A 16,710-nucleotide genomic window follows, 5' to 3' on the forward strand; every position below is an offset into this window, starting at 1 on the left:
ATCTTGGGCACTCTCAAAGCTTGAGGCTTCAGCCTTCTCCTGCTGCTTCTGCCATTGCGCCAACAATTTGCTTTCTCTCTCCTCAGGTTTTAGTCTAGAGAGAGAGAGAGAGAGAGAGAGAGAGAGAGAGAGAGAGAGGTTCACTATCAACAGAAGCAACTTTTCTTCCTTGTAAATATATTCTGATTCTAATTCATTTTCTTGACTTTAATCAAATCTCTTAGGCTGTAGTGTTTTATGTAAGTTGCTCTCTCAATTTAATAGTCTATCTCTCTTAGTCATATATATATATATATATATATATATATATATATATACAATTGTATAATATAAATTGTTGATTTAGTCATTAAATTGAGTTAATAATATGTTACACTTTTCGGATTTGAAGTGATTTTTAAAATGGGTCACGAATTTTCAATTTGGTCGTATTATATCTAACGGTAATGAAATGGTATCAATTTGCATCGTTAATTTGATTGTATGATAAATCATTAAATAGCGGACGTGATGAGTTTGAGACCGTTATATGGACTAATGTGTAAGCCAAATTTGCACTATATTGACAAAAAAAGACTCAGCAATTTAATGGATAATTTAGACGTCCAAAGAGACAAAATGTGTAAGTTGAAACAATTTCAAAACCTTACTGTTCAGTGCGAGAAAATTAGAACTTCATGGTCCATTTTTAAAATCATCTTGAACTTGAAGAGTGTAAAATGTAGTTAGCAATATAAATGAAAATTTCAGCTCTAAATTCTTTTTCTAAAAATTAAGTCTTTAAATTATTATAAATTGTCTATTTCCTCCCTTCTGTAAGTATTATATCTAAACCTTTGTCATTTTAAGTCATGTGACTTGAACTTAACAAAATTTAAAGTGTACTACTATCATTTCTCGCCTATGAGCTCTTAACATTGCATATAAACTTTAAATCTATTAATTAACCCCTAAAATTAACTCCTTAGACTATTTTTTTGGAAAAGCAAGTTCTTAAATTCAAATTTCTGTATAAAATATCAATCCACACTTCAAAGTGTTTCTTACTCAAATCACATGGCTTAAATTCATAGAAAATTTACTAAATAACTTCAAATTAATAATTTTTAACGAATTTAAGAACATAATGATCAAGCATCCTAGTGCGGTTTTGATTCCAACTAATTTCCTTCTTCCTAACATTTAACAATTTAATCCAATAACCAATAACGTTATCGTTCATAAAGGAAAAGTAGTTATAGACTTAATTTTTACCTATATAATAATTCACGGACCGAATTGGCAAATTACTTAAATAAAGGATCTATTCAATTATTCATTCATATGATAACCCGACAACTTAACATATCAAATATGAATCAGTGCAGATCCAATCCGATTGGACTCTCCAAAGGCTTAATCAGTGTCCCTTCCAAAGGAACATAACACAAAAGAAACAAAAAGAAATGGCAGTAGGTGGGTTTTACATACAAAGTGCCTCCAACTCCATTTTTAGAAGAAAATTGACAAAAAAAAAAAAAAAAAAAGGAAACAAAATGAAAATGAGCCTCCACGAATATCTACTATCTAGTCTTCATCCTCTGTTTCCTCATCATCGTCGTCATTGTTTTCACCGTACCTCCAACCATCTTCGACATTGTCACGGTCCTCCTCTGTTTCTTCACTGTCTTCTTCGTCGTAAACATCTTCTTTGATCGGCCAGGGTTTCTTCATTGTGTTCATAGGTGCAGGAGATGGAGCTGAGCCTTTACGCTGAGCAACTTTTGCAGGCGGGTACTTCAAGTTAGGTTTGGGCCTGTTTTGTTTCTGGCTTTTGCCATTCACACGTTTTCCAGCATACACATCTTGATCACTGGCTTCATCCATCTCGTTGTGAGCATTATTAGCGGGATTCTCTGCATTCTCATCAGACACATGGCCAGGATGCTCTCTCCTAAGATGCAGCTTAAGCTTGTATTCATGGATGTACGCCTTATTACACCCATCATAAGGGCAAGCATAAGGGCGATCCAATGATGCATTGCTATAAGGAGGCTTCGGAGTTCTGATTTGCTTCTCTGCAGGTGGGGTGGCATATTTTGGCACAGAAACTGGCTCGTCGATGGGCATCTGCAAAATCAGTGTTAACATTGCGAATCAAGCCATACTTCCTATGTTAAGAAAATCCAGAAAAATAGATGCATGACACTAATATCAGTGATTATATGAATGTCCAAACTGAAGGGAGATATTTTGGCCTCATTTTTCAGATAATTCTGTTAGTAAGAACTAACGAGGACCTTAATGTGCCTGTGAATTCATAAAGAATTTTTATATTTTGCACGAAAGCAACACAAGCTTTAGATTTGTACAGAAAACGGGCCTTTACCTGCACCTTTTTTGTTCTCTGTCATTCACATCAAGAAGATTTGCTACCCACCTATTAAAGGTGACTTACCAGTACCTTTTTTTCGATACTCACTGATTTCGTCTTTGGACTGGTGAATCCAGAAGAACAGAATTGGATTTGAATGCTTATGTAAATTGCTAAACAAGACTTTTGAAGCTCTAGTTTCTTACATTAGTGAAATCCACATGTCAACTTATAAAATAGGATAAATCATAAATCTCAACTATTTAAGAAGAATATTTTACTTCAATTTCACTCTGAAAATCATTTGCATGTAGAGTATTATTCTCCCATCGAAACTATATTTTTATTCTTTCAATGCAAATTTAATGGAAAAAAAAATCATATTGCCTTCATACTAAATGCACTCATACTTCAAATCGATACCAGTTCGAGATGCAGCTATGAAACATTCACACAATACTTTGTACCAAAAACAAATGAAGACAATAGCATCAAAATATTTCATAAATAATAAAAGTGAGGCAGGATTAGCAAACCTTTTCATGATGAGCTACAATGTGGTTTTTAAGCTTGTACTCATGTGCATATCTCTTTCCACAGTCTGGGTATGGACAGATATGATAGTTCTCTTGCGAATGTGTTTTCATGTGCGATCTAAGGTTGAAATCCAGGGAGAAGGCCTGCACAAGTCATATTTGAAATTGATTACCACACGACAAAATCTGTCATGCATATTACACACCCACAAATAAAAGGAATTTATGAAGCCCATAAAAGACATCAAATTTATGAAAAGCACAGAATGGTTCAAGAAAACAGCTACGGTGATACTTCCCTGATAGTGACAGTTTTTTTTTTTTTTTTTGATTGGAAGTGTAAAATTTAAATACTTGTATGACAATAATCATTATATTAAAAAGCCTTTGTCAAGGATGCCCAGAACTGCAATTAATTACCAGATTCTATTTTCCTTTAAATAAATCGAACATCAAATGTGAAGAATGGCAGTTTAAAACAACAATATGAAACCCAACCACTTGTAGGGTGTGGTCTAGCTTATATTAGACATACAACTCTAGTTCATTCTAAAAAGGAATGTGAGCTACAAAAATTGAACTAATAAAAAATAAACAAAAATTTCACCACATATCAATGATAAGTTGAGAATATGTTATAAACTCCTCGCTAGAACTGTAACGTGCAGCACCTAATTACCTTGCCAATGTGCACAAAACTAACTTAACATAACATAGCAGGGAAGATAATATATTGCATCCTTCAGACAGATAATCTAATCATATAGTTTGTCAGGGGGAAAGTACAACTAAACCGTCAAAACTTCAACATTAGATGCCCAGATAACTTGAAACAAAACAGTTTAGTAATGGATAAGATGATACCTTACCACAGCCTTCATGAGGGCATACATAGTCCCTTTCTCCCGTATGAATAAGAAAGTGTCTTTTCAACTTTGAACTATCCAAAAATTTCTGCAGCATTCAAAATATTATTTTTCAAATTCACTAAGATATCAGAAAGTCTTAATGGAATATCAGTATCAATCCATTGATTTTCATTTTCCCTTTACCCTTTTTTCCCAGAGTTCCATAGTGTACGTACCAATATATCCTTGCTTTAAAGTACCCACACTAGTGCAACAAGAACTATAGGAATTGCACATTTGGGACTGAAAAGACTTTACAAGTGCCGGGAAAAATTATTAGACCAACTACATAAACAAATACTTTCTTCTTGTTTTTTGCTTTTAGTTACCAAATTAAGAAACTGACAATTCTTCTCCATTTGTTTGACATGATAGTAACCCATAGCTTTACTCTATCCGTGTATAACAGACACTACAACACTACAACACTACAAGGAAAAGAACATACAGACGGAAACAATACCTTTCCACAACCCTCATAGTGACAAACATATTGTTTCTCCCCATGGACGTGAGAATGCTTCCTCAAAGCACCAGCATCAATAAAGGTTTTCCCACAGCCGTCATAGCTGCAAAGAAAAAGCACTTCGGTTGTTGGTTCTGGCTCTGGCTCTGGAGCCACCGTTTTCTTTGATTTCTCATTCAAAGCCTTTAATGTATCCGCTATTGAAAACAGAAAAAATGAGAAATTAGTCCAAACTCATATCATAGGAACAAAGACATACAACAGAACATGCTCGCCCATCATGTCAATCCAAGATGGCCTTCTTAAGCCTATTTGTGATTCATTAAGCCTCAAGCCAAAAGTAAAACTAACGCTTTTTAATAAACCTAATGCATCACTTAAATGACATATCAAGAACTTAATAACTATTTTATCAGATGTTACAGACACATGATAGCACAAACTCAAGAAAGTACAACCTAAAAAACACTTTAGAAGTCAAACCATAGGCTTACAAAAGCAGAAAGATCTCAGTTAAGAGCCAAGACACTAATCCCTATTGATTTTTAATAAATATCAACCTTGGGAAAGTATAGTGAGTGAAAGTGCTTAACGTATGTATTGGCACTAACCGAATAAGAGCACTCGTGCATACAATGATGCACATAAATGGCCTTGATGTACATTTTAATGTCATATTTCTTCATAATAATAATATTATATACAAATCAAAGAAAATAAAGGAAAATAGAGTAGATAAGACTTCTATGACGAATTAGATCAGTCATAGCTCGAATAGTATGTAGACTTCATATATCATACAGAAGGCAATACTAATTCCATATCTCTTTTTTCCTTTTTATGATAAGAAATTTCATTTTCTGTTTCTTTATATTCATACACACTTAATAATTTATACTATCCTTCTCATTTCTACGAAACTCGTACTACAACGTAAAGTGGTGTAGAAGTATTTTCAGGAATCATCGTACAGGACATGATGGGGAAGAAGAAGTACCTGTGACCCATTTCATTAGAGAGCACCTTCCACCTGTTGCTACGACATCTTGCGGAACCCTAACAACAATTTTGTAGCAACCATTAACCAAGGTAGGTTAAGTACTTCAAATTATCCAAGTAAATGCTTCATCCATAAGGTCCTACAAGCCCCCGCCACAGAAGCCGGCAACTCACTTCTAGACATATTGTTCGTGAATCTTAATCACGATTATAAGTGAAAAACTAGAGATTCAACAAAACTATTGTTGTTTCTTCACTTTTGTGGTCCTAAACATTAAACCGATATAAATGAACATCAAATTAGGCCGTTTAACTCAACTTTCCAGTAACCAAATCTTCAACTGACATTTTATGTTTCCTTCAATTTGAATTTGCTAAACAAAACTTTTCTTTCAATTTATGATTTATCGGAGCCACTTAGTATGCCTCTTCACTTGTAAGTGAAAGGTCTTACGTTCAATTCTCGCCGCGAATTTGTACCATATTCTTGCCCTTTTGTGGCTAAGCATACTCCCGCTCTCCCATATAGATAAAATCGTTTGTTCCAAAAAAAAAAAAAAAAAAAAAAAAAAATTTGATTTATCAGATAACCAACCCAATGCACCCTTCTCACTTCTTACCAACAATCAACACCTACAATTGAGTCCATAAGAGTACCTTACTTTATTTCGAATATAATCTGGAACCACAAAACCCAAGAATCGAAGGGACTTTTCAGAGACGATGAAAACTGAATTTCCACTAATATTCAAAACCCAGTAAGTTGAAAAGCTTGTACTTGCTCGTCTTCATCTAAATTTAATCGGAGACCAAATCAAATAATCGAATTAAAAATCAAAGAAAAGGGAAAATAGATACCATTCTTTGAACCATTTGACAGCGGGAGTCTTGGATCGGAAGATTGGGCGCCTCTCGAAGTAATTGTGATGGAATTGGGAGTCCATCTCTTTCTTCTTCTTCTATTCGACGTCTTTATTAGAAATTCACGGTTGGAATTGGGGGTTAGGGTTAGGGCTAGAATTAGGGTTTCGTAATAGGGCGAGACCGCGAAGGAGAAAAAGCTTTAAGCTTTAGCAGCTCCGGTTCTGTCGGTTCATCACTTGACGTCTGTTTGGCGGGTCCGCTGAAAGGCCAGAGCCGAACCCAACTGGATAAAATTCAAAATTCTCTTTTCAATTTGGTAATCAAAAGAGAAATGTTTTTAAATTAAATAAATATATATTTTCTGAATAAATACATACGTTTATTATTCGATAATTTTGCACAAATTTTTACTTATATGTATACGTTATACTTGTATAAAATTGTATACGTTATAAATTAGATTTTCGATAGGTTCCTATGGAAAATTGAAATATTTTGGTAACACCCTACTTAAATCTTTATGATGATTAAAAAATGGGTGGTGCTATCCACACACTCATTTTTACGTCTTACACATCTCTCTTAATTTCCGGTAATCGGATCGAATGAATTGAAGAAGTAGAATATCAATGGACAAAAATTAACAAGACTGTGTGCAAGGTAAAAAGACGTGTGTGAATAGAACTAGCCTTAAAAACCACCTACACTGAGAGTCAAATCCTGCGAAATCCCCAAGTAATTTCTCTTTATTTTGGCGATTTTCGATTTGCGGTGTTTACTTTATTTTTTTAATTGGTAATGCTAGAAGAATCATCTATTTAAATAATATTTTATAAATTAGTTGACGTGATTATTGATGATTAAATTATTAATAAAGTATTAATTAACATTACCTTATTTGCATGTCTATTGGTGATGGAACTTACATTATGCGGAGGATAATAAACTCTTTTTTAAGTTAACCAGTTGTAAAATAGAAGTTACTTTTTTTGGTCAGAGAAAATAGAAGCTACTTGATAAGGTAGGAAGTAAAATTGGGATTTGAAGGGGGTACAAAAGTATGGTTAGTTTCTCCACTCACAAAAGATAAAAGTTTAGACTTAAAAGAAGAATATTTTGTACGTTTTAGATCCAATTGATATGTCATTAAATTAGTATTATGTATTAGAATTGAATGTAAGACAATGTATGTGTACATCTCTGCATCTCTTTGTCAACATAGACCATATAGTATGCGAAGTATAAGAAAAAGGTACTATTGATAAATCATAGAGCATTATACCCTTTGAACTTCCACCTTGCTAAATGCATCCATAACTAGGGATGGAAAAAAAATGCCTAAAATTCCAAACCGAACCCAAAAAATCCCGAAACCGAACCCAAAAAATCCCAAACCGAAAATCCTTAAAATTTCGTTACCCAATCCCGAACTGAACCTTAAGTTTTGATACGGGAATCGGTCTCACATTTTCATTCGTTTAGTAATTCCGAACCGAACCAAAATAAAAAATATATATATTATTTCATTTTAAATATATATTTGGAATTGTAACAACCGTTGGATTTGGTTGAGGTTTAATCTCAACCGTTGAATCCAAATAAAACCATCCCTCAGTCACTCTCTCTCGACCTCACCTCACCCTACTCTCTCATCCTCGCCGATTTCTCTCGATCTCTCTCCTCCTTATTTACCATCTTCAAATCCAACCACATCACACAAGTGACTCACCTTTCTCTCTCGACTAACCTCCCTGATCTCTCTCTCTCTCTCTCTCTTTCTCTCTCTCTCTCTCTCTCGACTTTTCATCCCTCACTAAAAAACATGTTGCAAGAATGGCAGCAACTCAAGTGATAGCATCGTTAATCCTCACCAAGAGTTTGGCTTCGTTTGAAGGACTCAGACTAAGTTCACTCAACCTTAGACTCTCTCTCTCTGTCTCTCCTTCTCGAATTTGATCTCTCCTTCTCGAATTTGAAGCTTAGCAGCCTCCTACCCTCTCACAATTTGACTTCAACGAACTCTCTCCACTCCGACCACCACCACACCTCACGGCTTCATCCCCCATCACCGATTATCTCCAGTCTCCAGTCTCTGTGTGTGTGGGGTTTCGAATTAAGGTTAGGGTTTTGAATTGGGGCTTAGGGTTTCAAATTGGGGGCTCGAGTTAAGAGGAGGATGTGGGTTCTTCTGACTATCTCTTTACTCTATCCATCTCTCTCGACCACCGATTCACTGTCACTCTCTCTCCGATTTCAATTTAGGTTTTTAACGTTGGTTCAAATGATTTCAATTTCAATCTAGATGATTTGGATTTTGATGCAAGTTCGGTTTCGGGAAATCCTGAAATACCGAAAATATTTTGAGAATCCCAAAATTTCGGTTTGGGATCGGTCGTCGGATTCTTGTCTCGAAAATTTTCGATTCAGGATTTGGTATGCCATTTTTGGTTTGGTATCCCATACCGAACCAGCCCTATCCATAACCCATTGGGTTCTTAGGGAGATTTTTTAATGTGCCCATAGAACCGGCACATGTAATTAGACAAGTAGAGAGAAGTTTTTATTTCAAGTGTCCCTTCACTTATAAATCTCTCGTATTTTTAATTTTGTGTTTCTTCTTGTTCCCTGTGTTAAACAGACTTTCCAGAATCCCCATTGATTAAGTCGTTTTGGAAGCATCACGTCGTAAATATTTGGAATTACATTGTGTCTCCTTCCCAATCAAATTGGTAACAGTTTGCAATCTTACAAACAATGGGTCACTTTCTTTTTAGTTGTCGAAAAAGACACAATATTTGCCAAGGGGTGGCACCACACATATTTGTATCTTTCACACATTTTTTTTTTACTTTTCCTTTTATGAATTGAACAAAATCTATGGACAAAAATTAAAAAGAGCGCGTGGAAAGTAAAAAGGCATGTGTCATTTTTACCTCTCATAAACTCCTCTTAAATTTTATCGTTTAATTGAATGAGTTGAAGTAGATCGATGAACAAAAATTGATAAGAGTAGGTAGAACTGTAGAAGGTAAAAACGGATATGTAAATAACACAACCCTTGTGAAATTGTAAGTGAACTGAATCATGAAACCGAAAACCAAACCAATTTTTTCGGTATGGGAAAAATATTGGGTACCGAAACCGAACCAATTGTACCGGGATCCAGATTTTCGGAAATGACAAAACAATTTTTGGTTTCGGGCCACTTCTGTATTGGGCCAAACCCAATTTCACAGAAGCCCAAATTTTACTGAAACCCAATTTCACCCCGACGAATTTCCGAAAACTTTCGATGGAAGAAATATTTGTGCATGGTGAGAGGTAGTGTACTTGGAACCACTGATTATTGGTACATAATTTTGTTGTGTTTCTTTCTCTGTAATTCAATTTGATTTATGTTACTCTAGCTAGTATAGGTTTTCCACTGGTCTAGCATAGGTCTAGCGTATGTAGACATACACGAAGATATATACATGAATACATACATGCATGCAAACGAGGGTTGGCTCAGTTGATAAGGTCTCTGCCTTGTGTGTCGCCCCCCACTAAGATTTCAGTTCCGCTGCCAGCCATTCTCGTTGGGTGCGCGAGAATAAACCAATCTCTCCCTAAACTTTTCATCACCATGTATACATACATACACACACAACCCCATGTATAATTATCAACATATATATTAGTTTGTACTCATTATTTGAAAAGAATGGATAAAAATAAAAGAAGAGCTAGCAGTGCCATCAGCCTGGAATGACACGCACATAGACACGAACGTCGTGATATTCTCTGCCCACCTAATATTTGGGAATCTTCTATTTGGACTGCATGCCCGGTAGGTTTTTCTAAAACACCTAATATAATATATATATATATACACACACACACACAGACACTTACATGGAAAGGCAAAGGCCCGCAGGCTGCTTCCAACTGACCCGCCCGAGTTGCTTACTCAACCGAGTCGTGGCGAGTCGACTCATCCCATTATACCATAACAAGCTTTAAGAATCCTTCCTCCTATTCCGTTCCAGCATCAGCCAAAACCTGCCACAGCAACAGCTTCCCACTTGAGACATGATCACCAAGAACACCATCATCACTTTGTTCTAGTACTGTTACACATTTTTCCTGCTGCCATTTTTTAGCTATATCTTTTTTCTTCCTCCTCACCAAGTTCCTCAACATACTAATCCAAATCGGTAGCCTAACTCGCTCGATAACACAGTTTTCCATCTCCGTAACAATCTCTCCGATCGTCGGACGATTGTCTACGTTGGACGATACACAGCTCGCTGCAACGTATAAAATGTGCCTTATTGTGTTTGACATGTCCATCGGAAGCCCTATCCTTGCATCACAAATCTCGTCGATTCGTTCTTCTTCGATCAATGCTACTGCCCAATCCACTATCGAAGCTGGTGACTTAGAAATATCGATGACTTTCCTGCAGCTAATAATCTCAAGCAACACAACACCAAAACTAAACACATCGTTTTTGGTACTTAGTTTGCTAGGAGTGGTGTAACAAGGGTCCAAGTATCCAATAGTACCTGCAGCAGGTGGACTCACCTGACTCGGCGAGTCAAATAGGACGGCAAGTCCAAAATCAGCCAACTTGGCATGCCAATCTGAATCGAACAAAATATTTTCAGACTTGATATCTCTGTGGATCACTGTAGGCTTCCCTTCATGAAGAAATTGGACCGCGCGGGCGACTTGGATGGCGATTTCCACACGTTTAGGCCAGGGTGGCGGTGTAGGTGCAAGATGAAGTAGGTCATGGAGAGAGCCATTGGGCATGAACTCCATGACAATGAGCTTGTTTTTGTTCGAGTGATCTTGGCTCGTTCCAAGAAGGCTTATAACATGCTGGTTTTTGGGTAGAGACGATAACACACATATTTCATTTTCGAGCTTGTAGTGGTTGTCACGATGTTGCAATGGCTTCTTTAGGGCAACCATTTTGTTGAGTAGCATGGCTTTGTAGACCATTCCATGGCTACCTTTACCGACGAGCCGAGTCGGAGAGAAGCTTCCTGTTGCGTTTACAAGCTCATCATAATCAAAGCCCACCATTTAACCAAGAAGTAATTAAACTTTGGTACCCCGAAAAATGTATGGTTTTAGTGTTTGATTGTGATGAAGTTTGATGGATTGGATATGTATGTAGGTGAGAGTTGGCAGGAGAAAAAGCTGGAAGTGCTTTTGGAGATGCCAGCGAATAAAGTGGCTGTGGGGAGACGTCAAAAGAAGAATGAGTAGATAGAAAAGGTGAATCTTCTTTGGACTTTGTTGTCTAGCTTAAGGACTCAGAAATTTAAATCATTTATTTATATGGGATGATTCAGCAAAATGAGTTAACAATAACCATTAAATTCAATTTGAATAATTCAGATTGTCTGATCGTTTGCTTTCGAACAATGAGATGCATAGACCATCCCTATCCATAAAAAAGAAAGAGTTATTGAGAAAAGGAAAAGGTAGTGAGTAGTGCTGCTGAGAAAAAGCAAAGGAACTCTGACGAGGGATGAGATTTCGATGCTCCAAAAGAAAAGGGATTGTGAGGAGGGATGAGATTTCGATGCTCCAAAAGAATGCTCATTAGAAATTTTTAAAATTTTAGATGCTGGTTGGCTTTGCCTGGTTGTTTTCGGCCCCTAGCCCTTAAGCCTTTAACACCCTTTTGATATTCTAAGTTGAATTTAAATCTATTTTTTAAGGAAATAATACGTTATATAAATTTCATAATTGAAATCATTTAATTTTTAAATTTATATTTGAAAATTTATTTCTTTTTAAATTATATATTGTTTATGTATCCAAATGCATGAAACAAATCGATAGTTTGAACACTAAATAATCTCTTCGATTTGAAATTATATTATAGACTTTATATGAAGATATGATATCTGCACATAGTGGAATTGATTTTGAGACCAATCTAATGCTTAACTTGGAGTTTTTTTCTTTTTCTACGATGTGATAATTTTTTTTATTTTATATAAACAATATTTTACACTAAATTTATCGAAATTATAGGGAAGGAAATCGAATTGAGTACATAAGGAAAACACATTGTTCTAGTCAACTTGACTAAATCCAAATTTACTTACCATGTGATTTTTGAAGATAATCTTTAACTATGCGAAAGAAAAACTTTGGTGGAACGTGAAAGACACAATACGATAACTAAACATGTCTGACTCATATTTGCACATTTTCTTGGAGTTACAGAGATTATGCTTAGTGAGGTTTAGATCATAAATATATATTTTTTCAATCAAAAAAATGAAAAAAATTCGAACTTATAACTTCTAACTATAAAAATATAAACACTCCTAAACGAAGAACTAGTTGATTTAAATAAGTATAATAGACACTTGATTCGTTCTATCTGGAATAATCGTGTCTGTTAATAAAATCAATGAGAATACAACCCTTAAAATATCCCATGGAAACCAAATCTTATACTTTCACTTTAAATATTACTACATACCGTCGGACCGTCGGTGTTAAAGAAAACGTTTATGGCATATGAAACAATGGTCACCTGAACATAGTACAATTGAGAAATTATTGGGCGTAATTATCGAGGGCAACTTAGATTGATCAGGTATACTGACCTATGGTTTGATGTTGTGTTAATTTTACTTCACGTAACATTTTTTTATTGGATAAAAACACTATTATGACTGTGTATCCAATGTATCTAATTTCTTTCCTTAGTTGTATACTGCTCAAAATAGTGTCCGGTAGATACAAAAATTAACTAATTCCATTTTACCTCAAAGAGATAGTTCGGTTCAAAAACCTTACTTTTAATCAATTTGCTTTTATGTGATTGACTGCTTTAGCGTGAAAAAAATATTATTTAGAGCTTAGATTTGTAGTTTCTACTTGCTACTTGGTAAATCAATGAAAGCCAAAATTCGAAGCTCCAAACCCTCATTCTATATTCTGAAAAATTCACATTGTCAACAATTTTCTCGATGTGTTATCCATGGTCCAGACCATTGATCGATTTGGTAATATAGCTCAACTGCTGAACCCCAAAGTCGTGGTGGTGGTAAAAACAAGTATTGCTTTGAGAAATTTGACAAACCAATGTGGCATGAACATTACTTCCACAATTGACCAAACAACCAAAAGCTTTCGTGAAGTAGACATATATAGTTTGATGGGGGAAATAATGCAATTACCTTTCCAAAATGTTTGGCAAAACCAATGGCTTCAAAGATTCACACAAAATAAAAATCATATGATAACATTATCCTTCGAGCGGATTGAGCACGTGACCAATTAACTGAACTGTTTCCGTCATTTCCTCTCTGGTAAAAAACAAGACTGGATGATCAGCCACATGGCATCTTTTGTCAGTTAAATAAGGACACACGGATACAAATTTACACGTCTTTGTTGTTTGCACGGGACGTCATGACCACGGTTGCCGTGATACTTCGGAGCTCCCCCTGGCCGAGAACTCCCTCCTCCTTGATGACCTTTTTCCTTGTCACCATTTCTTTTAGATCCACCACCAGCACGCTGCTTAAAGCTGCCTTTACTTTTGGTGTATAGCGCTTCTTCCTCACCTTTTAACGAGATCCCTCCCATTTGCTTTGCCAAAGCTTCTTGATCGGCAAGCAAATTCTCGAACTCAACAAGTGATGGTTGGGTCGGCCATCCTTGTACAGCGGCAACGAAGCCTCGATATTCGGGTCTCAATCCATGGATAATTATTCTTTTTATTCTGGATTCTACAATGGCAGCACTAGGATCTAATTCAGAAATTTCACGACAAATAGACTTTACCTTGTGGAAATACTGCGCAATCGTCATGTCCCTTTGGGCCACTGATAATAGCTCGTTCTCGAGAAGCTGCAGTCTTGTATCGTTCCTCTTTGAAAAGAGTGTGGCGAAGGTGTCCCATGCTTCTTTTGGTGTCTTGGCCTTCCGTATGTGCTCTAACATGTCATCTTCAACTGTGGTTTTTAAGGCAAACATGGCCTTACCTGCCTTGATCTTCCACTTCCTCAAAGCGCCGCTGGTGTCTTCTTCTGGCTGCGTAACTTCATTACCGCCAACGACATCCCAAAGATCTTGGCCTTGTAGTTAAGACTCCATACACGTCGCCCACGTGTTGTAATTTTTGTTGTTCAACTTCTTGATTCCTCCAACAACTTGAAGGTCTCCCATCGTGTCGGCAGAGCTTCGATAAGCCGAACAAGATTAACGAATAATCTTGCGAAGTACTAAACTTCTCACGATTCTCAAAAGCTTTAATAGAGACGGTCCCTGATCGTACCGCTCTGATACCAATTGTTGGGGTGAAAAACTTAGAGTACACAACTCTAACACAAGTGTTGGAGAGACAATACAAGTAAACAAATTACTTGTATTACACAAACAAAATATTACAACACAAACTATCAAAGTCACTCTTGAGAAGCTATGACACTCACTCACTTTCTAGAGACAAACTCTAGAGCACTCACACTCTTACAAGACTATTCTTTCCTCTCACTCTCACTTGCTTGCTTGCTTACAAGCTTGCTTGGTTGGTTACTTGTTTACTTGCATTACACCATTACATATTTATAGACTTGCCAAACCGACTTTCTAAGTCGGTGGAATGGACTTATTTCATCCTAGAATTGTTCTAGGCTTTTCTACAATCAGCCCACCGACATGGGCTTTGTATGACAACCTCACAATTGTACAAATAGCTAGATCCTTCTAGCTAGTGATCCACCGACATGCTTGCTAGAGCTTTCTAGCAAAATCCCATGTATAATTTATCTAGAACATCAAGACTTCATAATGAGCTGGGCTTTAAGTTATGGACTGGTGTTGTACTTTCAACATTTTCTACGTTGGACGATACACACCTCGCTGCAACATATAAAATGTGCCTTATTGTGCTTGACATGTCCATTGGAAGCCCTATCCTTGCATCACAAATCTCGTCGATTCGTTTTTCTTCGATCAATGCTACTGCCTAATCCACTATCGAAGCTGGTGAAACATCGATGACTTTCCTACGGCTAATAATCTCAAGCAACACAACACTAAAACTAAACACATCGTTTTTGGTACTTAGTTTGCTAGGTGTGGTGTAACAAGGGTCCAAGTATCCAATAGTACCTGCAGCGGGTGGACTCACCTGACTCGGCGAGTCAAAGAGCACGGCAAGTCCAAAATCCGCCAACTTGGCATTCCAATCTGAATCGAACAAAATATTTGCAGACTTGATGTCACTGTGGATCACCGTAGGCTTCCCTTCGTGAAGAAATTGGACCGCGCGGGCAACTTGGAAGAAGATTTCTAGACGTTTAGGCCACGGTGGCGGTGTAGGTGCAAGAAGTAGGTCATGGAGAGAGCCATTGGGCATGAACTCCATGACAATGAGCTTGTTGTTGTTCGAGTGATCTTGCCTCGTTCCAAGAAGGCTTATGACATGCTGGTTTTTGGGTAGAGAGGATACCACACATATTTCGTTTTCGAGCTTGGAGTCGTTGTCACGATGTTGCAATGGCTTCTTTAGAATTTTAGATGCTGGTTGGCTTTGCCTGGTTGTTTTCGGCCCCCACCCCTTAAGCCTTTAACACCCTTTTGATATTCTAAGTTGAATTTAAATCTAATTTTTTAGGGAATAATACGTATTTTTATTGTATAAATTTTATAATTAAAATCGTTTAATTTCTTAATTTATATTTGAATATTATTTTTACAAAAATTATATATTTTTTATGCATCAAATTGTATGAAACAAATCAACAGTTTGAATACTAAATAATCTCTCCGATTTAAAGGTTTTTTTTTTATTTTTTAACAAATGATCTTTAAATGAAGATTAAAAAGTGGAATGTTTCCAATTATAGACTTTATATGAAGATATGATATTTGCACATGGTGGAATTTATATTGAGACCAATCTAATGCTTGACTTGAAGTTTTTTTCTTTTTCTACGATGTGATAATTTTTTTTTTTTAACATAAACAATATTTTACAGTAAATTTATCGAAATTATGGGGAAAAAAATCAAATTGAGTAACATACTGTTATAAGCAACTTGACTAAACTCAAATTTACTTACAACGAGATTTTTGAAGATACTCTTTAACTATGCGAAAGAAAAACTTTGGTGGGAGGTGAAAGACACCACGCTAAGTAAACAAGTCTGACTCATATTTGCACTTTAACTTGGAGTTACAAAAATTATGCTAAGTGAGGTTTAGATCATAAATATATATTTCTCCAATCAACAAAATTAGAAAATTCGAACTTATAACTTAAAACATAAACACCATTAAACGAAGAATTAGTTGATTTAAATAAGTATAATAGACACTCAATTCGTTCTTAAAAGTATCTGGAATAATCGTGTCTTTTAATAAATTCAATGAGAATACAAGCCTTAAAATATCCTATGGAAACCAAATCTTATAATTCCACTTTAAATATTACTACATACTGTCGGTGTTAAAGAAAACGTTTATGGCCTGTGAAACAACGGTCACGAACGTAATACAATTGAGCAATTATTGTGCATAGTTATCGAGAGCAACTTAAATAGATCGGGTATCCAC

The 16,710-nt window shown here is 36.0% G+C and overlaps 2 protein-coding genes across 2 annotated transcripts; both read right to left on the reverse strand.

The window, feature by feature from the left end:
* Positions 1-1,287: 1,287 nt before the first annotated feature.
* On the reverse strand, positions 1,288-6,423 carry LOC137717904 (zinc finger transcription factor YY1-like). The gene is made up of 6 exons (XM_068457409.1): positions 6,121-6,423; positions 5,261-5,319; positions 4,261-4,460; positions 3,754-3,843; positions 2,890-3,033; positions 1,288-2,109 (listed from the first exon to the last, which is right to left on the reverse strand). Exons 1-6 carry the CDS (start codon positions 6,204-6,206, stop codon positions 1,567-1,569), a joined length of 1,122 nt encoding a protein of 373 aa, XP_068313510.1. The 5' UTR covers positions 6,207-6,423; the 3' UTR covers positions 1,288-1,566.
* Positions 6,424-9,781: 3,358 nt separating this feature from the next.
* LOC137716822 (serine/threonine-protein kinase-like protein At5g23170) lies at positions 9,782-11,232 on the reverse strand. Its single transcript, XM_068456192.1, has one exon. The coding sequence runs from the start codon at positions 11,197-11,199 to the stop codon at positions 10,141-10,143; it is 1,059 nt and encodes a 352-aa protein (XP_068312293.1). The 5' UTR covers positions 11,200-11,232; the 3' UTR covers positions 9,782-10,140.
* Between the last annotated feature and the right edge of the window lie 5,478 nt (positions 11,233-16,710).

Source organism: Pyrus communis, chromosome 15 (genome assembly GCF_963583255.1).
Source record: "Pyrus communis chromosome 15, drPyrComm1.1, whole genome shotgun sequence".
Taxonomy (NCBI): Eukaryota; Viridiplantae; Streptophyta; class Magnoliopsida; order Rosales; family Rosaceae; genus Pyrus; species Pyrus communis.